At 49.7% G+C, this 21,697-nt stretch overlaps 1 protein-coding gene across 1 annotated transcript; it reads right to left on the bottom strand.

Annotated features, from left to right (window-relative positions):
* Positions 1 to 5,018: 5,018 nt before the first annotated feature.
* Positions 5,019 to 21,283, bottom strand: LOC134395239 (BPTI/Kunitz domain-containing protein-like). Its single transcript, XM_063121366.1, has 5 exons — positions 21,241 to 21,283; positions 7,804 to 7,980; positions 6,782 to 6,922; positions 5,925 to 6,092; positions 5,019 to 5,036 (listed from the first exon to the last, which is right to left on the bottom strand). Exons 1-5 carry the CDS (start codon positions 21,242 to 21,244, stop codon positions 5,026 to 5,028), a joined length of 501 nt encoding a protein of 166 aa, XP_062977436.1. The 5' UTR covers positions 21,245 to 21,283; the 3' UTR covers positions 5,019 to 5,025.
* Positions 21,284 to 21,697: the final 414 nt, after the last annotated feature.

The following is a 21,697-nucleotide window of genomic DNA, read 5'->3' as shown; positions in this document are numbered from 1 at the left end:
ACATCTGGAGAAAAGCCAGCTCCCAACACATTGGCTGCAAAGCCAACATCTGGAGAAAAGCCAGCTTCTAACACCACGGCTGAAAAACCCAAACCTGGAGAAAAGCCAGCTTCTAACACATTGGCTGCAAAGCCAACATCTGGAAAAAACCCAGCTTCTAACACCACGGCTGAAAAACCCAAACCAGGAGAAAAGCCAGCTTCTAACACTGCGGCTGCAAAGCCAACATCTGGAGAAAAGCCAGCTTCTAACACCACGGCTGAAAAGCCAACATCTGGAGAAAAGCCAGCTTCCAACACATTGGCTGCAAAGCCAACATCTGGAGAAAAGCCAGCTTCTAACACCACGGCTGAAAAACCCAAACCTGGAGAAAAGCCAGCTTCTAACACATTGGCTGCAAAGCCAACATCTGGAAAAAACCCAGCTTCTAACACCACGGCTGAAAAACCCACACCTGGAGAAAAGCCAGCTTCTAACACCACGGCTGCAAAGCCAACTTCTGGAGAAAAGCCAGCTTCCAACACATTGGCTGCAAAGCCAACATCTGGAAAAAAGCCAGCTTCTAACACCACGGCTGCAAAGCCAACATCTGGAGAAAAGCCAGCTTCCAACACATTGGCTGCAAAGCCAACATCTGGAAAAAAGCCAGCTTCTAACCCCATGGCTGAAAAACCCACACCTGGAGAAAAGCCAGCTTCTAACACCACGGCTGCAAAGCCAACATCTGGAGAAAAGCCAGCTTCTAACACCACGGCTGAAAAACCCAAACCTGGAGAAAAGCCAGCTTCTAACACATTGGCTGCAAAGCCAACATCTGGAAAAAACCCAGCTTCTAACACCACGGCTGAAAAACCCACACCTGGAGAAAAGCCAGCTTCTAACTCATTGGCTGCAAAGCCAACATCTGGAGAAAAGCCAGCTTCTAACCCCACCGCTGCAAAGCCAACATCTGGAGAAAAGCCAGCTTCTAACACCACGGCTGCAAAGCCCACACCTGGAAAAAAGCCAGCTTCTAACACCACGGCTGCAAAGCCCACACCTGGAGAAAAGCCAGCTTCTGGCACTGGGCACACAGCCCATGCCAAACCCACAGACCCCCAAGGGAAACCACACTCTGGTGCGAAACCTGCACATGAGGAGAAGCCGAAACCTGACGACAAACCAAAGGAGGATGCCTCTGATGGCAATAAAGAGGAGGAAGATAATAGTTTTGATGATGATGATGATGATGATGATGATGATGATGATGATGATGATAGCAATGAGGGCGGAACTCCTGACACAACTGAAGGGAAAAATGATGGAGAAGAAGATGGCTTTGACAAGGAACTTGATTATGGTCTGGACGAGTCCCCCTACAATGCTTATGAGTATCACGATGCATGGAGTCATGACGGCAACGGCCCTCTGACCACAAATTTGGAGGATGCCAGTGGTGGCGCCAGTGATAGGAAGCCTAAGTTTGACGTGTGGGGAGACACTGTGGGGAGAGCCAGGTCTGAGCCACAGCCCAGGAAGCCTCTTGCTAAAATAGGGTCCGTTTGAGATGTTTCGGAGGAAGGAGACGCAGGGAAACCGGGTGGCCGTGAGCACCTTCAGGGTCTGCCGTGTCACCCTCTGGAGCCTTGGAGGGGGGATGGCTGTGGCGCCCCCGAGACCCCACCTCTTGTGACAATGGATTCCTGCCTTGAGCAGGGAGTTGGACTCGATGGCCTTGTAGGCCCCTTCCAACTCTGCTATTCTACGATTCTACGAAGGACTCCCGCTCTTTGACCAGCTTGACAAGGGTCTTTGCTGTCCTCTACCTCAGGGGGTGATATTTTCCCATGGATGAATCCATCAGTTACCAGGCAGTGGGACTTGGGGGGCTGGCAGGAGGCTGTGGGGGGTGAGTGCAGGGCCCTCTGCTTTACCGTGCGCCTGTCTGTAGCTCCTCAACACACTGAAGTTTGGACCTCTGTGTTTCCACCTCTTTAGGGTTGAGCGGAGGCTGTCCAGGGGGATTAATGCTGTCTTGCATTGCATTGCTTTGCCCTGATGCCTCTTGAAATCGGGGATGCCTCTCTGCCCCCACCCCTTGTCCCATGTGGGCTGAAGTGTCTGGAGGGTTCTGGTGTCCCCTGCATGAGTTTTCTTCCCCGGCTGCCAGGTCTTTGGAATGGTTCCTAGGGCACACTGTGCAGCAGATAACCACCAGGGGGCAGCATTGTCAAGCCCCTGCAACGGCATCCTCTAACCAATGATTAAAGCTGCCTTTAAAACAACAACCACTCTCCGAGTTGTCCTTTGAAAAGCAGGCCTACCTGTGTTCAGTTGGTAATGCGTAGTAAATCTGTGCCAGACACAGGAGCATGTACGATACAGCTCTCAATTTAGCTGGCCAAATTCCAGATGCCTTGGATCTAATCTATTTATTCAGAAAAAAACACAGATATACATTTAAAAAAATAATGCATATGTGGCGACTTTGGGGACCTGAGCGCCAGCTGTCACCGTGAAGAGCTTTGGAAGGAGAAGCGCTGGCACGGCAGCTTGCCTGGGACTGGCACATCTCACGGAGAATGGAGGGATATTGGAAGGAAGGACGGACTGGGGCAGGAGAGATGTCAGTGAAGAACTGTTCATTTGTGGTCGCAGACATCACGTCCCAGGGCAGGGGGATTCTCCTCCTCCTCCTCCTCCTCCTCCTCGTCCTTTTTCTCCTCCTCCTCCTCTTTCTCCTCCTCCTCCTCGTCCTTTTTCTCCTCCTCCTCCTCTTTCTCCTCCTCCTCCTCCTCCTCCTCCTCGTCCTTTTTCTCCTCCTCCTCCTCTTTCTCCTCCTCCTCCTCGTCCTTTTTCTCCTCCTCCTCCTCTTTCTCCTCCTCCTCCTCCTCCTCCTCCTCGTTCTCTTTCCCCTCCTCCTCCTCCTCCTCCTCCTCCTCCTCCTCCTCCTCCTCCTCCTCCAGGCCCACTCAGAGATGACAGTAGGAGAGCTGCACTCAGATCTCCGTTGATGTTGAGAAGTTCAACAGAAGCCATGGGGAGGCAGCGGGATCCGCCTGAGATTGTGGCGCGGAAAGAGAGGAGTTTCATTTTCCTCCTCAGACCATTTAACCCAATGCATGTATGGACATAGGTATTTTATTCTGGGATCTACATCCTGCCTTCTCCCTCATGACGGAACTCTGTGCTGTGGGCCTAGGGTGGGCTCCCAGGAATTCAACCGCCCAAACACCCCATTCCCTCCCCCCACAGCTGCTACTTTGCCCCATGGGGGAAAACACCCAGGCACCGAATTCCCTGCTCTCATGTCTGCTTGTGCTAGGAGCAGGTCCGATGGGTTTGCACAACACCAGCGAGTACTTTTGCACACACTTTTCTGCAGTTATTTTCCAGAACGCTTCTGGATTGTCAGCCGCTGGCTCTCTGCAGACACAGGTCCAGCACAGGAGTCTCGGGTTGTTGTTTTTTTGCTCCAGTGCTAAACTTTTCCTTCTTCTCTTGTTTTTCCTTTTTGGAAAAACAAAGCCCATGATGGCTGGGGGTGATGGGAGTTGCAGTCCAACACCATGGAGAGCACCAGATTGGGGAAGGCTAGTTCAGGAGTAGAGCGCCAGTAGGGTTCTGTTGCCCCTGCCCACCCCCACCCCCACCCCGCTGCCCCCTTGCTGCACAGCCGCTGCCCTGGGGCGCTCCGAAGCTGCTCATTGCTGAGCTCCGGGGGGATTTCCCTCCGGGCCCCTGGTTTGCCAGCCAAGGCGCCCCCTGGGACCCCACCTAAAACGGGTTAAAACTGAAGTTTATTATCAACTATTATAATCTATTCCCAATATTTGAATGAAGAATAACACAGCTCTGCTCTTGTTATTATTTATTAATTAGTACTTTGAAATTGCAACAGGACAAGAATGAACTGATCATGTCTCATAGATCCGCAAACAAACAGGCCATTTCAGAGCCAAAAATCATCCTTCACGTGCATGAAACGCCTCCACCTGCACTAGGATCGAGGCCTTTGTTTTACTCGCCTGATGTTTAAGGCACAAGAGAAGTCGAGCCATTTTTTCACGAACTTGGCGCTGCTAACCTTAACCCTTAAAATGGCTCCCCTCTAACCCAGCCATTGAACCTCCATAGAGGGTGAGATCCATGGGGCAGAATCCAATGGGGCGCGTACGCACCTCCTGCTCATTCTCTTCAGTAGAGGAAACCCTGAAATGAGCAGAAGTGCATGTTATGGGAGCACCGCCGACCTGCCTCCTCCAAAAAACGAGAAGTTCTGCTCATTTTGGGTTGCCTGGTAGCACTAAATTGGCATTGCCCAAGTAGTTGTGGGCGCTTGGCTATGGAAGTGGCCGGGCATAAGAGAAACAGTGGGGCCATCGGCGCCCCCTTGGATTCCGCCCACCATCTCCACACCCCCCCACACCCCCCTCCCCATGATAGAAAGGTCACTCGATTGAGCACACCATGAGCCCCCCTTGCTCCAGGGGGGACTTTGGGCAGCAGTCGATCTTCCCACAGCTCGGCTAGAGAGAGAAAGACCCTGTGGCTGGTGGCTGCGGCTGGGTAACCATCGGGACACGATCCGGTGAGGCAACGCCCAAGCAGCCCCCTTCGCAAGAGTGTTTGTGCCAGAGCTTCTGCAAGCAGCCCCTGCTCGGTGGGCGGGCCAGTTCCCTTCCTCCCTGCCAAGCACAGAGCGCGGAGTTTGGCTGAGGGATGGTGCAGGCTCTTGGCACGGCGCTCAGCACTGGAACTGCTCAGAGAGGCGGGCAGGCGGGCGATCCTTTGTGCTGCTCCTGGGAGGATGGCACACTCCCTCCTGGGGGGAGGACGAATCGAGACGTTCATAGGGATGTGCAGGAGATGTGACATCTCTTCGCTCGACGCTCGACTTATTCATTGTGAATTCATTTGTTTGGAAATGTACACCCGGACTTCCTTTGCAAGACATCCTGAATCAGTCTCTCTTGTACGATGTCATATCAGGCTGGTCCGGTCAGGAGCTTTGTGTCAGTCAGTGGGTGGGCGGGGGTGGGGGAGTTAGGAAGTTCCTAGAAAAAGAGGAAGGAGGCTGTTAGAATGCAGTGACAGCGAGGGAGTCCTAGCTGAGCTTGCTGCTTGCATTCTACTGATTCTAGGGCCCTGCAGAGCTCCTGAGGCATCGCCTCCCTGCCAGGAGCTGGAGGTGAAATTAAAACGGCAGTAAAACTTGATATCATAGAATCAGAGAAGAGCAGAGTTGGAAGGGGCCTACAAGGCCATCGAGTCCAACCCCCTGCTCAAGGCAGGAATCCACCCTAAAGCCTCCCTGACAGAGGGTTGTCCAGCTGCCTCTTGAAGGCCTCTAGGGTGGGAGAGCCCACAACCTCCCTGGGTCACTGGTTCCATTGTCGTACTGCTCTAACAGTCAGGAAGTTTATCATTGGAGGTGACGTTGGCATCACGCATGGTGTGAAAAAGAGCACTGGGAGCAGAACGGTGGTGGGGCTTCCTGGCCTGACTCCACCATTAGTCAAACTGAGAGGACTTTCCAGGTGGCCGGACTATGGATCCCGATACATGAACCAGGACTTGGCTTGGCCCAGACCAGGATCCTGCAAAGGAATCCCTGCAGGAGGCGCACAGATCTGCTGAAAGGATGGGAAACCACAAAGGCAGGTGAGGAGATGCGGGGTGGGATCTGCCCCCTTGAGATTCAGAGGAACCGCGTGTTGATTGTCATCTCTTAGGTGCACGTGTTAATTTATTCAAAACGGCCTCCCTCCAAGGATGGAGGCCGAGTTAGAAAACAAAGACCCGAAGAGAGGGGAAACCACCTGACAGGCCTGGTGGGAACTTGAGGGGTTCCTGGGAGGAAGTGGGCCCTCGGAGAGGAGGCACCCTCCCTCTTCTCCCCCCATCCCCCGCTGGGTGTCCAGCCTGCTGAGGTTCACACTTACCTTTTCGGACACACCTGTGACGACACTCTTTGAGGCTCTTGAAGTTATTTGGGTTCCCGTGGCACCCGCCATAGCTGAATCTCTGACACTTTTTGGCGTTCCAGTCGTAAAACCACTTTCGGACGTTGTTATCACAGGGGCCAGTCTTAGGAGGTAGCTTGCAAACATCTGAGATCATGAAGGAAGAGAAAGGAAAGGCTGAAAGCTGGAGCAGGACGAGGCGCAGCCGTTCCTGGGTCCGGGGGCTTCCTCCGTCTTGCGCTGGGTCACCTTACGGATCCCTCCCTCCCTGACCTGACCTGGTCTTCTTCTGAGGCCCCTCGGTCCTGGCAGTCCTCAAGGGATATCCCCAGCAGGGCAGGACACAACTGATGAGGGGGCTTCCCGGTGAGGCTTTTAGGGTGCTCCATTCACGGAATTTGGGGGTGGGGTGGGGGGCAGATGTCATTGGCATCCACTCGTAACCCTCTCATGCTTTCCCCACCACCTCTCCATCTTTTTTCTTACTGTGGGAAATCCATTAAGGAAGAAAATACGGAAGAGCCGTTCAGGGCTTTTTGCCTGTTAGCACCAGGACCCTTCCATCTGCAAGTACCCTATGCCAATTTATTCAGACATAATTTGTCTAAATAAATATCAGGTTTTTTTTTAGTTCTGAGTATATATGGATGAAGCTAATAATCCATTGAGATATACACCATGTCTCAAGTAGTAACGTGAGTCAGGGTCCTGCTGAGCGTGAATCCTCAGTTCAGTTCCCACAGAAGTCCAGCATTATTCACAGGAAGTCTCGGACCTTCTCTGAATGGGGCCCACTTCCTTCCTGCCCCTCCCAACCAGCCATGTCTGGGTCTCACCTTTGTCAGGGGCAGTGCAGCGCAATGCACACCCGAAGGAGCAGCACTTCTGATCTTCAGGGCAGGTTCCGTCATGCGTACATTCTATCGGGCATCCTGAGAGGACGACTTTGGGATTTGGGAGACAGAACCCAGGCTTTTCTGCAATGTAAAACAACCCCGTGGGGCATTGTTTGCGTGGCCCCCATGTGAGCTGTCAGCTGCCAGAAAAATCTACAAGGGTCCAAATGGGTGGTGGTAGAGGGATGGAGCGTGTGGACCCCCAGCTCCCCCCAGGGATCAGCGGCGTCAAGCAAGGAGAGGAGTGTGGAGTGGTTCCCTCATGGATGAAGAAAAGCCCTCCTAAAGACATCAGAAGAGCCCTGAACCTGGACCAAAGGTCCATCTGGTTTAACATTCTGTTCACATAGTGGTAGACCAGTTGTCTGTGGGAAACCCACAAGCAGGACATGAGGCCAACAGCACTTTCCCACCCATGTTCCCCAACAACTGGTGTATATAGTTATACTGACTCTGATACAGGACATAGCATATAACCATCAGGACTAGTAGCCGTTGATGGCCTCCTCCTCCTCCTCCTCCTCCTCCTCCTCCTCCTCCTCCTCCTCCTCCTCCTCCTCCATGAATTTGTCCAATCCCCTTTTGAAGCCATCTAAGGGGACATTGAGGGCTTGATCTATGGGCCCTTCTCTTTCCCAGAGAGAGAGAGAGAGGCCTTGGCACTGCAGCAATTGAAGCACCTTCTTCCTAGCACTTTGGCTCCAGCTGTCCATGGCTACCTGGCCTGGGGTAGAGCACGTGATAGACTAGACTAGGCTGGGTGGCTGAGTGCAGAACACCGTATGGACCAGAAGCTTCAGGGGTGTCCAAGCCAATGCATTCGGGGCTTGTTCAGGCCTGAAGGTCCACCTATGATTCCAGCTGCCTGAGGGGCTGTTACCTAAGGGGGGGTGGGCGCCTTTTCCACAATCCCTCACCCACATGGTGATTATTCCCACACATTATTTCTTATCTTCACTCACCAACGTACGCACAGCTGCGCTGGCATTCTTCTGCTGTGTAATACCAGTTGCGGTTCCATGAGCAACCTGTGTACATGAAAGGCTCACACATCTTGGAGGTCATGTTGTAGAAGAAGCGATGTTTGGGCTCACCACATCTGTCAGAGTCCTTTGGAAAGGTGTTGCACATGTTTCTAACTGCAGAGAGAGGAGTGGGTTTTGAGGAAGGGAAGGCACCTCTGCCCAAGGCTTCAGCCAGCCCCTTCCCTGTCCATGGTGGCCATAGAATCACAGAGTTGGAAGGGGGCATTTGGGCCAAGCCCCTGCTCCGTGCAGGGATCCAGTTTAAAGCAGCCCTGACAGGTGACTGTCCACTTGATTCAGGAAGCCAGATTTTGGCTGGACATCAGGAAAAACTTCCTGACTGTTAGAGCAGTACAACAATGGAACCAGTGACCTAGGGAGGTTGTGGGCTCTCCCACACTAGAGGCCTTCAAGAGGCAGCTGGACAACCCTCTGTCAGGGATGCTTTAGGGTGGATTCCTGCATTGAGCAGGGGGTTGGACTCGATGGCCTTGTAGGCCCCTTCCAACTCTGCTATTCTATGATTCTATGAATGCTTCCAGCAATGGAGAACCCACATCTCCCTAGGAAGCTGGTTCCATTGTCTAACTGCTTGGAGTGTTAGGAAGTTTTTCATGATGTTCAACCAAAATTTGCCTTCTGTAACTTAAGCCCGTTATTTTGTTTCCTACAGACTTGCAGAGAACAGGCTGCAGTTCTCTTCTGTGTGACAACCCTTAAAAAGTGCTATCCTATCCCCTCAGTCTTCTTTTCCCCAGACTAACCATACCCAGTTCTTTCAGCCTTTCCTATAGGCCTTAGTTTCTAGTCCCCTGATGTAGACCCCTTGATAATTTGAATTTCGTTTCTGCCTTCTAATCTATTAGCTATCCCCCATTAATAAAAATTATTATTATTATTATTATTATTATTATTATTAATAATAATAATAATATATTTCTGACTCCGGCTGTCTACTTGGATCGAGGCAGGGAACAACAATGAATATAAAACACATTAAAAACATACCATACATGATTAAAACTTCCTTAAAACATCCTAAAAACATTCTAAAATGTTGCTGGATAGGCCTGCCGGAATACATCAGCCTTTATTGCTTTTTTAAATTCTAAAAGACTGTCAAGTTGATGAATCTCCTCCGGCCGGCCATTCCACAGTCTGGGAGCAGCAGAAGAGAAGGTCCTCTGGGTAATACCTGTCAGCCTCACTTTGACTGATTGAAGTAGATTCTTCCCAGAGGACCTGAGTGTGCGGGGCGGATTGTACAGGAGAAGGTGATCCTGCAAGTAGCCTTGATATAAATAATAGTTAACTAATAGTTAACTGTTCTCTATCAGAAGACAATCAGTAAGGCAAACATGCAGCCTAAGCGAAGAGACCACATATACAGTTGGGGTCAAGAGGTATCTGGAAAGGCCCAGCTTGCTCAGTCAACAGACAATACCCGATGGGTTTCTGCTAAGGGCAGTGGCTGCAATGTTAGTCTATGAGCTTCTTGTGGAAATATACCTAAGCATGACACTCTATGACCAAATATGATGTAACTTGTTTGCCACACAGTATAAAAGTCCTAGATGAGAAGCATTCAGGGCTGCTGCTGCTCCTAAATTTGAAGCAGGCAGTCTTTTTGCTGCGGAAATAAAGCCAAGGCTTTGATCTGGTTCCTGACTTGGAGCTAAGCAGAAGCAGGGAAGAGCAGCTGGCCCAGCTCAAGTAGGAGCTATAAAAGTAAGCCAGATTCCCAGGGAGCGAGCGAACAGGAAGAGCAAACAGGAGTTTGACAGGGGGAGTTCGGCAGGGGAGGTCAAGGGGGAGGCCTCTTAAAAAATAAATAAAAAAATAAAAAATAATAAAAAATAAAAATAAAAAAGAGGTGGGGGAAAAAAAAAAACCTAAAGAGAAAAAAACCCCACAAAACCACCACCAAACAAAAGCAAAAAAAACCCAAAAGATTACTTTCCCTTAAGACATCCTCATATAGTTGTGTACCTTCAGAGAGGACACAACAAAGCAAAGGCAATTCTACTATAATCAAAAAGGAAAAAAACCAAAGCAGAAATCGACAATATGGATGGAAAGGAGTCCCTAGAGGTAGTGACCTGCAAAGGGTGTGCAATGTTCGTGTTTCTGCCTGAGCTCAACATGGCGTATACCTGCAACAAGTGCAAGCTGGTGGCACTTTTGGAAGAAAAAGTGAGGGAACTTGAGCAGCGAGTGTCCACCCTCCAAGGAATAAGAGAAGTCGAGGAGTTCTTAGACTGAACGGTGGAACTGCAACAGCAACAAGAAGCACATGAGATTGAAGAACAACAGCCAGCTGAAGCAGAAGTGGAGTATGCTGAGGGGAGGAAAGCCAATGAAGAGGAAACTCCTTGGAAAAGAGTGACAGTTAGGAGAGGAGGAATTAGAGGGCGTTCTGCACCGGTGGGGCCATTGGAGTTAAGCAACCGCTTTCAGCTTCTGGAGAATGAGACTGAAGGACAGTTTGCAGAGGAGGAAGTACAGGAGACACCATGCAACAGTGACCAAGGGACAGAAGGTAGGTCAACCAAGAAGAAGAGAAGAGTAGTCATTGTGAGAGACTCCCTGCTGCGTGGGATTGAAACCCAAGTATGTCGTGAAGACCCATGGACTCGCCAGGTGTGCTGTCTCCCTGGAGCAGAGATTAGAGATGTGACTGAAAGGTTACCGAAGCTCATAAAGACAATGGACACATACCCCTTTCTTCTCATCCATGTGGGAACAAATGATGTCGCCAAGCAGAGCTATGAAGAAATCATTTCAGACTTTGAAGTTCTGGGAAGGAAACTGAAGAACTTTGGGGCCCAGGTAGTTTTCTCATCCATCCTCCCGGTTCTTGGAAGAGGATTAGAAAGGGAAAGAAAAATACTCTGGATGAACGACTGGCTTCGAAGGTGGTGCCGTCGTGAGAGCTTTGGATTCTGGGACCACGGGCTACGCTACTTGGAACATGGACTGCTGGCAAGGGATGGGTTGCACCTCACAAGGGCTGGAAAGAATGAGTTCGGCCACAGCATGAAGAACTTCATCAGGAGGGCTTTAAACTGAATCTTACGGGGGTGGGAGACGTAAATTTTGAGGCAACAATGGATGAAGGCCAATGCACCACAGTACAGAGAACAGCTCCAACAGTGTCCCAAAATAGTGTCTGCAACAAGGCAGGAACAAAGCCAGACTATAAAACACATGGTCTTCGATGTCTATATACTAATGCCCAGAGCATGGGAAACAAACAGAATGAACTTGAACTCTTATTACATGAAGGCAAATACGACTTGATAGGTATAACTGAAACTTGGTGGGATGACTCCCATGACTGGAATATAGCAATTGAAGGATATAACTTGTTCAAAAAGAACAGAAGAAATAGAAAGGGAGGTGGAGTTGCACTATATGTTAAAAATACCTATCCCTGCACAGAAATACAGGCGGATGAGATTGGGAGCCCCGTCGAGAGCGTCTGGATTAAAATAAATGGGGCTAGGAATAAAAAGAATATGATAATCGGAATCTACTACCGACCACCCAATCAAGGAGAAGACGAGGACGAAACTTTTGAGAAACAAATTGCCAGTGTTTCAAGGAAGTGTGATGTAGTAGTGATGGGGGACTTCAATTACCCTGATATCTGTTGGGAGACCATTACTGCCAAAAGCGGCCCTTCCAAGAAATTCCTGACATGTATGGGTGATCACTTTCTCCTACAGAAAGTGGCGGAAGGAACTAGAGGATCGGCAATCCTTGACTTGTTATTGACCAATAGGGATGACTTAGTGGATAAAGTGGCAGTTACGGGAACTCTGGGGGAAAGTGACCATGTCATACTTGAATTCTTGATTATGAAGGAGACAAAAGTCGAGCGTAGCCATACACGTACTCTGGATTTTAGGAAAGCTGATTTTAATAAACTCAGAACTATAATAAGTAAGGTCCCATGGCAAGGGAGCCTAAAGAGAAAAGGAGTGCAGGATGGGTGGGAGTATCTAAAAAATGAAATTTTAAAGGCACAGTTACAAACAATTCCAACAAGGAGAAAAGATAGAAGACAACAGAGGAAACCAATGTGGCTCCACAAAAAGCTTATTGATGAACTGAAAACAAAAAGGGATACATATAGGAAGTGGAAGGAAGGCCAGGCTACAAAAGAAGAGTACAGACAAGTGGCGCAGAAGTGCCGAAATGGCGTCAGGAAGGCTAAAGCTGTGAATGAGCTGAGATTAGCGAGGGATGCTAAAAGCAATAAAAAGGCTGTCTTCAGATACACGAGTAGTAAAAGACAGAGGAAATAAATGGTGGTTCAACTGCTTAATGAGGATGGCAAATTGATAACAGATGACGAAGAAAAGGCTGAAGTGCTCAATTCCTACTTTGCCTCGGTCTTCTCCCAAAAGCGGGTCTATGACCCCCCTGGAAAAAGTGAAGCAGAAGTTGAGGGGGCAGGATTGCAGTTTGAGATTGATAAACAAATGGTCAAAGAACACCTAATTTCCTTGAATGAGTTCAAATCTCCAGGGCCCGATGAACTGCATCCAAGAGTAATGAAGGAGCTAGCGGAAGAACTCTCAGAACCTTTGTCTATTATCTTTGCAAAATCATGGAAGACGGGTGAGGTGCCGGATGACTGGAGGAGGGGTAACGTTGTCCCTATCTTCAAAAAGGGCAAAAAGGAGGAACCTGGGAACTACAGACCAGTCAGTCTGACATCCATCCCTGGGAAAATTCTGGAGCAGATTATAAAGAAGTCAATCTGTAAACACCTTGAAACCAATGCAGTGATTACTAGAAGCCAACATGGATTTGTCAGGAACAAATCCTGTCAGACTAATTTGATCTCATTTTTTGATAGGATAACCTCGCTTGTGGACTGTGGGAATGCTGTGGACGTCATATATCTTGACTTCAGCAAAGCTTTTGACAAAGTACCACATGACATTCTGATTAACAAACTAGCTAAAAGTGGGCTAGATGGAACAACTATTAGGTGGATCCACAGTTGGCTACAGAATCGGACTCAAAGAGTACTTATCAATGGAACCTTCTCAAACTGGGGAGAGGCAACGAGTGGGGTGCCACAGGGCTCAGTCCTGGGCCCAGTGCTCTTCAACATTTTTATTAATGATTTGGACGAGGAGGTGCAGGGAACGCTGATCAAATTTGCAGATGACACAAAATTGGGTGGGATAGCTAATACCCTGGAAGACAGAAACAAACTTCAAAGTGATCTTGATAGGCTGGAGTGCTGGGCTGAAAACTACAGAATGAAATTTAATAGGGATAAATGCCAAGTTCTACATTTAGGGAATAGAAACCAAATGCACAGTTACAAGATGGGGGACACTTGGCTCAGCAATACTACAAACGAGAAAGATCTTGGAATTGTTGTAGATCACAAGCTGAATATGAGCCAACAGTGCGATATGGCTGCAAGAAAGGCAAATGCTATTTTGGGCTGCATTAATAGAAGTATAGCTTCCAAATCACGTGAGGTACTGGTTCCTCTCTATTCGGCCCTGGTTAGGCCTCATCTAGAGTATTGCGTCCAGTTCTGGGCTCCACAATTCAAGAAGGATGCAGACAAGCTGGAGCGTGTTCAGAAGAGGGCAACCAGGATGATCAGAGGTCTAGAAACAAAGCCCTATGAAGAGAGACTGAAAGAACTGGGCATGTTTAGCCTGGAGAAGAGGAGATTGAGGGGAGACATGATAGCACTCTTCAAATACTTAAAAGGTTGTCACACAGATGAGGGCCAGGATCTCTTCTTGATCCTCCCAGAGTGCAGGACACGGAATAACGGGCTCAAGTTAAAGGAAGCCAGATTCCGGCTGGACATCAGGAAAAACTTCCTGACTGTTAGAGCAGTGCGACAATGGAATCAGCTACCTAGGGAGGTTGTGGGCTCTCCCACACTAGAGGCCTTCAAGAGGCAGCTGGACAACCATCTGTCAGGGATGCTTTAGGGTGGATTCCTGCATTGAGCAGGGGGTTGGACTCGATGGCCTTGTAGGCCCCTTCCAACTCTGCTATTCTATGATTCTATGATTCTATGATCTTACCTCGTGTCTATTTGTTATTTGATTCCGGCGGCTAGACACGTTCCTAGAGAGAGAGCTCAATTTGAGGGCTCTTACCACAGCCTGGACCCAAAACTTGTATGGGGCTCAAGGCTGAGCCTTGTGGAACCCCACTCAATACCTCCCCCCGCTTTGATGAGGAACCTTTGATGAGCGCTCTCTGCCTACGGTTCTCCGTCCATCTGTGGGTCCCCCTAGAAGTGATGCCATCCAGCTTACACTTAACTTATTATTTATTTATTTATTTATTTATAAAGCACCATCAGTGTACATGGTGCTGTACAGAGTAAAACAATAAAATAGCAAAACCCTGCCGCATAGGCTTACATTCTAATAGAATCGTAATAAAACAATAAGAAAGGGAAGAGAATACACCAAACAGGCACAGGGGAGAGTAAAACTAGCAGTATTAAAGTCAGAACAAAATCAAGTTTTAAAAGCTTTAGAAAAAAGAAAAGTTTTTAGCTGAGCTTTAAAAACTGCAATTGAACTTGTAGTTCGCAAATGTTCTCTCGGGGGTACTTGCTAGTGCTTTGGCTCTGGAATCTTCCTAAGTACTGATGTTAGACCGACCGGTATATATCTTCCCCAGCTCTTCCTTTTTGTTCTTTTTGAAGACAGGGACAATACTTGCTGTCCTCCCTCTGGAACTTCACCCAGGATTTTGCAAAGACAAATCTCCAGGACCCAATCTATATCTGTGATTTACTGCAGAGGGAAAAGCACTTCAGGGTAGTTTGGCACACATGGTGTCGTGGACGAGCTGCAGCTAAACCGGCTCTTCCTCCTCTAAAACACGCATTGTCCGAAAGTCATTTTAGCATAGAATCATAGAGTAGTATTTTAAATGTGGCTCTTGCGCACTTGAGCGGCAGCGTGCCCCCTTCGCCTGAGTTACGTCCTGCATGTGGAGCATGCCCAGGGGTGTGTCTGTGCCTGGTCAGGAGAGAGGGGTGAGAAAATTGGGCTGCTTTCCCATTAGAGGCTTCACCTATTCATAGAGCGCAGCTAGGTTTCTCCCTTCTTAAAGGTGCAGGCTTGCAGTTCCGATGCGTCAGGGTAGCAGTTGAACTTATCCATAGAATGTAGACGTTTTTCTGCATTCATAAAAGTGCAGTTTTAATCTTTCATGGTGGATGAGAGGGGAAGAAGTGTGGGGTTAAACTACAGGGGCTTAATTCAGGCTTCTGAACTTTGCTAAGCAGGCGAACTTGGACATGGGCAGGGAACAAGCCTCCCATTTGCGCAACGACGTCTACATGATTGATGACGTTCAGTGCAAGTGGTGGGATTCCACCCACACGACCTCAAAGCAAGGAGGATTCACGTGCAGCGTGACCTTTGCAAAGTGGGTTTTAGGTACCATTTACTCTGCTTTTCTGTCTATGTGTGTCCCTTGCAGACCAAGAGCGTAATCAGACAGGGTGTGTGCGTGTGTGTGTGTGTGTGTGAATCGCTGTTCCCTACCACTGCTTCTCTGCCCCCGCTCCTGTCCCATGATACTTCCTCTTTCTACTGGGAGAAGAAAGAGGAAGTAAACAAAGATCACATGACCCATTCAGGGGCTATTTTTAAAAATTTATTATGCTGCTTTTCCTGCACACATCAGGAAATGGTGGTACATTCCATTTTTTTAAAAAAAAGTTGGATTAAAAGGGGTCCATTTTGTGACGGAAAACAGGCAAGAAGGAGAGGGAGGTGGACGTTGTTGTTTGAAGGACGCGCGGACATCCGCACGTGGGCACTAGCAAGCATGCGATAAAATGCTTGTCTGATGACACTCCAAAGCTGATTTCATGAAAATCTGCATTAACCATGAAAGTGCTTCACATTCCGTTGCCATGTAGATCCGGCCCAGGATTTTGCAAAAGATAATAGATGCAGGTTCTGAGAGTCCATCCAACTAGTTCCTTCAACACCCTAGGATGCAATTCATCTGGACCTGGGATGTGAACTTGCTTGAGGTGCTTGGATATTCCTTGCCAGTCTGTTGGTCAACCTCAAGCTGCACTCCTGTCCCTTCTGCCTGTTTGGCCTTTGTGCCTGATGGAACAGAGATCCCCGTTTGGGAGAATCATAGAATAATAGAATCACAGAGTTGGAAGGGGCGTACAAGGCCATCGAGTCCAACCCCCTGCTCCATGCAGGAATCCACCCTAAAGCATCCCTGACAGATGGTTGTCCAGCTGCCTCTTGAAGGCCTCCAGTGTGGGAGAGCCCACAACCTCCCTAGGTAACTGGTTCCATTGTCGTACTGCTCTAACAGTCAGGAAGTTTTTCCTGATGTCCAGCTGGAATCTGGCTTCCTTTAACTTGAGCCCGTTATTCCGTGTCCTGCACTCTGGGAGGACCCAGAAGAGATCCTGGCCTTCCTCTGGGTGACAACCTTTTAAGTATTTGAAGAGTGCTATCATGCCTCCCCTCAATCTTCTCTTCTCCAGGCTAAACATGCCCAGTTCTTTCAGTCTCTCTTCATAGGGCTTTGTTTCCAGACCCCTGATCATCCTGGTTGCCCTCCTCTGAACACGCTCCAGCTTGTCTGCGTCCTTCTTGAATTGTGGAGCCCAGAGACGGAGCCCAAAGAAGAGCTGAGTAGTTCTGCCTTTTTTTTTGGTCACCTGTCAGCATTTCCCTTCCAGCAATGCAACCAACTTGCACTTGCAGACATCTGCCTTCTTATCTTTAGGCAGGAAACAAGCACACCGCTTATGTTGAAGGCAACTGCTGCTGCATCACACCTGTCCATTTTCTCTTGCATGTGGGTCCTCCCTCTTTACCATCAGTGCAGTGGCCCTGCCTTCTTCTCCTTCCCTGAGGTGCTCAGTTGGTGGACCCACGTAAGCATACACTGTCCACTTTCCTTCTAAGGGAAGCTTGCCAGGGGCCTCCTCCTGGACCACCTCCACTGCCAAGTTCCAGGTAGCTCCTTGGGTTCGCTTTGCTTAGTGACAGGAGGCTTTGCTCTGTCTGCACTAAATTCCCATCCACAGTCCTGAAGATGGCAGAGTAGCCTCTAGAGGTGGACGTGGTCCTCGGGAGTGTGGAACTGGAGTGCTGTCTGCCTTTTTACTACATAAGCATATTTTAACTGATATTCTTCCAGCTGATGCTTTTAAGAGAAGAAGGAATTCCAGCGCACTGCCTGCTGGTTACTAGCTCTCCCTCCACCTGGAAGCACCCTTTGGCTGCCTGTTGCTCAAATCAGGGTCAGGAAATCGCGGGCCCTTGAATATCTGGAATTCACTTTGGTTTAGCACATAAGAAAAGCCCAGATGCTCGATCAGGCCAAGGGCCTATCTAGTCCAGCATTCTGTTCACACACTGGACAAGCAACTGCCCATAGGAAATCCACCAGCAGGACATGAGTGCAGCATCACCCTCCCACCATAAGAACCTCAGAAGAGCCCTGATGCTGGATCAGGCCAAGGGTCCATCTAGTCGAGCCCTCGGTTCACACAGGGGCCGACCACCCGTGTAGATGTCTCGTATGAGCTGATTAGGAATCCATTCCTGAACGGGAGCCACAACTCTGTGTGCACTGATCTGTGGGCGGGGAGTGGAGGAATAGGCAGTGGGACTTGTTACTTCTGAAGAGAACAGAGTGTGACCGGGAGAGAACAGCAGCTGTGCCAAGGAGAGATCCACCCCGCCCTCGGGGCAGGGAGAAAACTTGGTGCAGTCTGGGTGGAGGTGAATGAATGCCACTTGGAAATTAGACTTGAGCTGTGATGGCAGCAGGCACACCCATAGACACACCCTGATTAGCCTTTGTGTCAGGTCCCCTGATCTTCTGCACTGAGAGAAGCTGGGAGGAATGGGGAGGGGGAAATTTATTTATTTATTTATTACATTTTTATACCGCCCAATAGCCGAAGCTATTGGCACGTACTGCACTAAGGAAGAGAGGCTGGGTGGGTGGGGGGAAGAAGGGGAAATTCAGCAAGCACCAAGGGACAAGCCCTGTCCCTTAGGAAGAGAGCAAGGAAGAGAGCAAGGAACCAGTGACCTAGGGAGGTTGTGGGCTCTCCCACCCTAGAGGCCTTCAAGAGGCAGCCGGACAGCCACCTGTCAGGGATGCTTTAGGGTGGATTCCTGCATTGAGCAGGGGGTTGGACTCGATGGCCTTGTAGGCCCCTTCCAACTCTAGGATTCTATGATTCTACGAAGGGATGCATCTCTGGTGCCTCCATGCACTGCAATGGAGTTGCACTCTGATAAATGCAAATGCAAATAATTCAGGAGTGAGTCCATCCCCCGCCCCCAGGCTTTTCCAGCAGAAACACCCCCACCCCCACCGCCAATTGCGACGGATGGGAGGATTTTAATGGGGCAGATGCCGCTCTATTCAATGCGGTGTGGAACCACCGTTCCGATTCCACCTCCGGCTCATTGAGCAACAGCAACACCTCAGCGTGGTGGAAGTGGGGCTGCCCCCTCCTCTGCTGGCCCCTGGGCTTTTGGCTCGGAAGGCACGCCTGAGACACGCCTGAATCACTGGGGCTTTGCTCTGAGGGCTTTGACGTCAGCTCTTCTGAATCATGCTGGAAGGAAGGGGGCATCTCGTGCTGACTCTGAGGAAATTCGGAGCACAGTGGGAGCCCCACTGAGTCATTCGCCCTTCCTTTGCCCTTTTTGCAACCTCAGATACGGTGTCATTAATGAGCTCACGGCTTCCCTTTCTGGAACACAGAATAATTTGCATTCCTTGGAACTGAAGGGCTGCTTGAGTGCGTGGTTCTTCTAGACCAGTCTTTAATTGTGCTGTTGCCCTGCTTTAGGCATGGAATTTTATGTGGCAGTCCAGAGAACGAGGCCTTCCGGGCAGAACCGCCCCGGGTTTTTCCACCACTTTTTTTTTCTTGCCGTGGAGGGGAATTCCAGAGGGAGGATCCTTAATGCTACTAACGCGGAGGAATTGTACATCTTTTCTTTCTTAACGCATATATTTTCTATGGTAAGAGAAAAGACAGAAGATGGAGGGGGGAAACCTGGGCAATCTAAGAGCTCGATGGCCTTTTAGGCCCTTTCCAACTCTATTATGCTAAGAGTTGAGCATGATGTTATTATTGTTACTGAATTTATATCCTGCCTTTTTTCAACTTGCAAGAAACCCAAGGCGGCTTACATCGTCATCGTCCTCCTCTCCATTTTATCCTCACAACAACCCTGTGAGGTAGGTTAGGCTGAGAGTCAGTGGCTGGCCCAAAGACACCCAGTGAGCTTCATGGCCTGAGTGGGAACAGGAGCCGGAATTCTTCAGTCCCAATCCAGTGCTCTAGCCGCCCACTACACTTCCGGCAGGCCTAGCCAGATGAATTTTAAACCCAAGAATTTTAAGATGCTGTGATTGTTATTTTAATATTGTATTTGGTTTTATATGCTCTTTTAAGTAATCTGATGTATTATATTGTATTTAGTGTTGTTCCCCGCCTTGATCCAGAGGCAGAGGCCGGTTATTATTATTATTATTATTATTATTATTATTATTATTATTATTATTATAGCACAGAAGAACATAAGAAGAGAACTGGGGCTGGATCAAACCAAGGCGCCGTCTAGTCCAGCATTCTGTTCACCCAGTGGCCAACCCACTGTCGACGGGAAACCCACAAGGCATAACATGAGTGCAACAGCACCCTCCTGAACCATGTTCCCCAGCTTACTGCCTCTGATACAGGAGGCAGCACCTACTTATCAGGAGTAGCAGTCATTATTAGCCTTCTCCTCCTCCGGGAATTTATCCAACCCCCTTTTAAATCCATCCAAACTGGAGAACCACACAGTGTTCCCCCACACCACACCGGCTCTCAGACATTGTCTGGAACTTTGTAAAATCCTGCAACGGAGGCAGGACACTGGCGCCACAAAAGCCTCCCCTGGAGGCAGCCATAAAATCCGTCCATGAGAAAAAGTCCAAACGGCTGTGCACCACGCCTTCTCCTGGGTGGTGCGAGGAGCCCTCCGACCCTCTGGGAGTGCCTGGCAGGACTTCTGTGAGCGGTGCCCACAGGCTTAGGTAGAGCTATGTGATGGGCGTATGCAGGTGTCCTCCCTTCCACAGCCATCGTCGTCTCCACTGCTGCGTGGGCACAGAAAGAGGTTGGCCGGCGGTCTCCCGGTTTTCCAACGATGTAAAAGAGCCACTTCTTAAAGCCCCAGTCCCTTCTCTGTTGAGGCACTGACCGGAGGTAGATCAGGGGCAGGCAGAGTCCAGGCTTGCAGGATCTACCTCGGCGTCTTTTTTACTAGAACCCCAAGGTCTGCTAACTGAAGCCAAACGCAAAATAATGGCTGGGTCTGGGTCTGGGTGGAACAGGCGCTCTTGGGATGCTTCCAGACGGAGGGTACCTCAAGGGAGTGAGCAGGAAGCGCTGTGCGGAGGCTCCCTCTTTTTTTCCTTAGTGGCTTTGTGTGTGTGTGTGTTAAGGGAAAAGACGGAAGTGGTAACGAATGCAGGAGAGCCACACAACTAGAAGTGGTGGCATCTGGACCCCTCTGCAAGGGTCCATGAACAAGGCGGGGCAACGGCACCATCAGAGCCTCATCTGGAAGACCCTTAGGATGCAGGGGGCCTCTGTGCTCACCCGCCGACCAGGAATCTGTGGACAGCCCCAGCACTGGCCTCACTCACAGCCCTTCCACCCCGAATTTACTCCCTGTTCCTCCCAAATCTTTCCTCAGGCAGGTGTGAGTGAAGGAGGCTTCTTCTTCTTCTTCTTCTTCTTCTTCTTCTTCTTCTTCTTCTTCTTCTTCTTCTTCTTCTTCTTCTTCTTCTTCTTCTTCTTCTGTCATCCTTTATAAACTGGGAATGAGAAACCCTTGCCAATTGCCTGCAGCGGCTCAGCCGGCACAATCTCAGCAGACCCTTCTTTAGCTTCTGCCCGCCTGAGCAAGATTCTCCTCCACTCCAGAAACGTGCAGCAGCTGGCATGTAAGGGCAGGCTTTGCTGTTTGGGGGCCACGGTCAAATGACCTGCTTGAAGTCCCTGAATGTTACAAGGGCTCCACATCCAAGCCCTCCCAGGTCCTAGGAGGATGTGGTGCTCTTGGGGAAACCTTCAAAGTTAAGCATCTCCTGGTGTCCATCTAAACCACCGTACTTGCACCTTGTGGCTCGGAAGGGAGGACCCCCTCCAATTCAGACTTAGCCTTCACCCTGGCAGGTGGGTCCTAAGAACACCCCCTGTGCTGTGGCAGCCCACCTCTGGCTAAAACAAGGCCACCCCCAAACAGGCTCCCACCTCAGCCTCCCCAACCCTTCAGCATCCCAGCATCTACTCACACATGGTGGACACAGACGGCAGGACAGCCCAGAGGACCAAAGGCCCCACAGAGGAGAAGAAGAAGAACCCGGACCGCATGGTGCTCCTGAGAGGCAGATCTGAGAGGCAGATGTGAATGCTCAGGGCTAAGGCATAGAGGAAACCCCTCCTCCCTCCCTCCCTCCCTCCCTCTCCTCCCACGGGGCTGGGCTGGGCTGGGAGCGAAGGCGGATGGATCAGGGTGCCTGGTGGCAACGGACACCTGGCTCAGCTGGTTTTGTGGGACAACCAAGCAACAGCAAACAGTAAACAGAACTCAAGTGGCAGGGGTGGGGTGGGGTGGGGTGGGGAGTCCAACAGTAAGAATCTGGCATGGCACCCTGAGATGGATTGGGAACAAATTCAGATTGGGAGCCCGTAGCTGGTTTTGCTTTAAAAAAAGAAGAAAAAGAACAAAAGAGAATAGAAAAAGCAGCT

Source organism: Elgaria multicarinata, chromosome 1, assembly GCF_023053635.1.
Source record: "Elgaria multicarinata webbii isolate HBS135686 ecotype San Diego chromosome 1, rElgMul1.1.pri, whole genome shotgun sequence".
In the NCBI taxonomy this organism is placed as follows: domain Eukaryota; kingdom Metazoa; phylum Chordata; class Lepidosauria; order Squamata; family Anguidae; genus Elgaria; species Elgaria multicarinata.
Note: the sequence above shows the minus strand (reverse complement) of the source record. Positions and strands in the feature narration are given on the sequence as shown.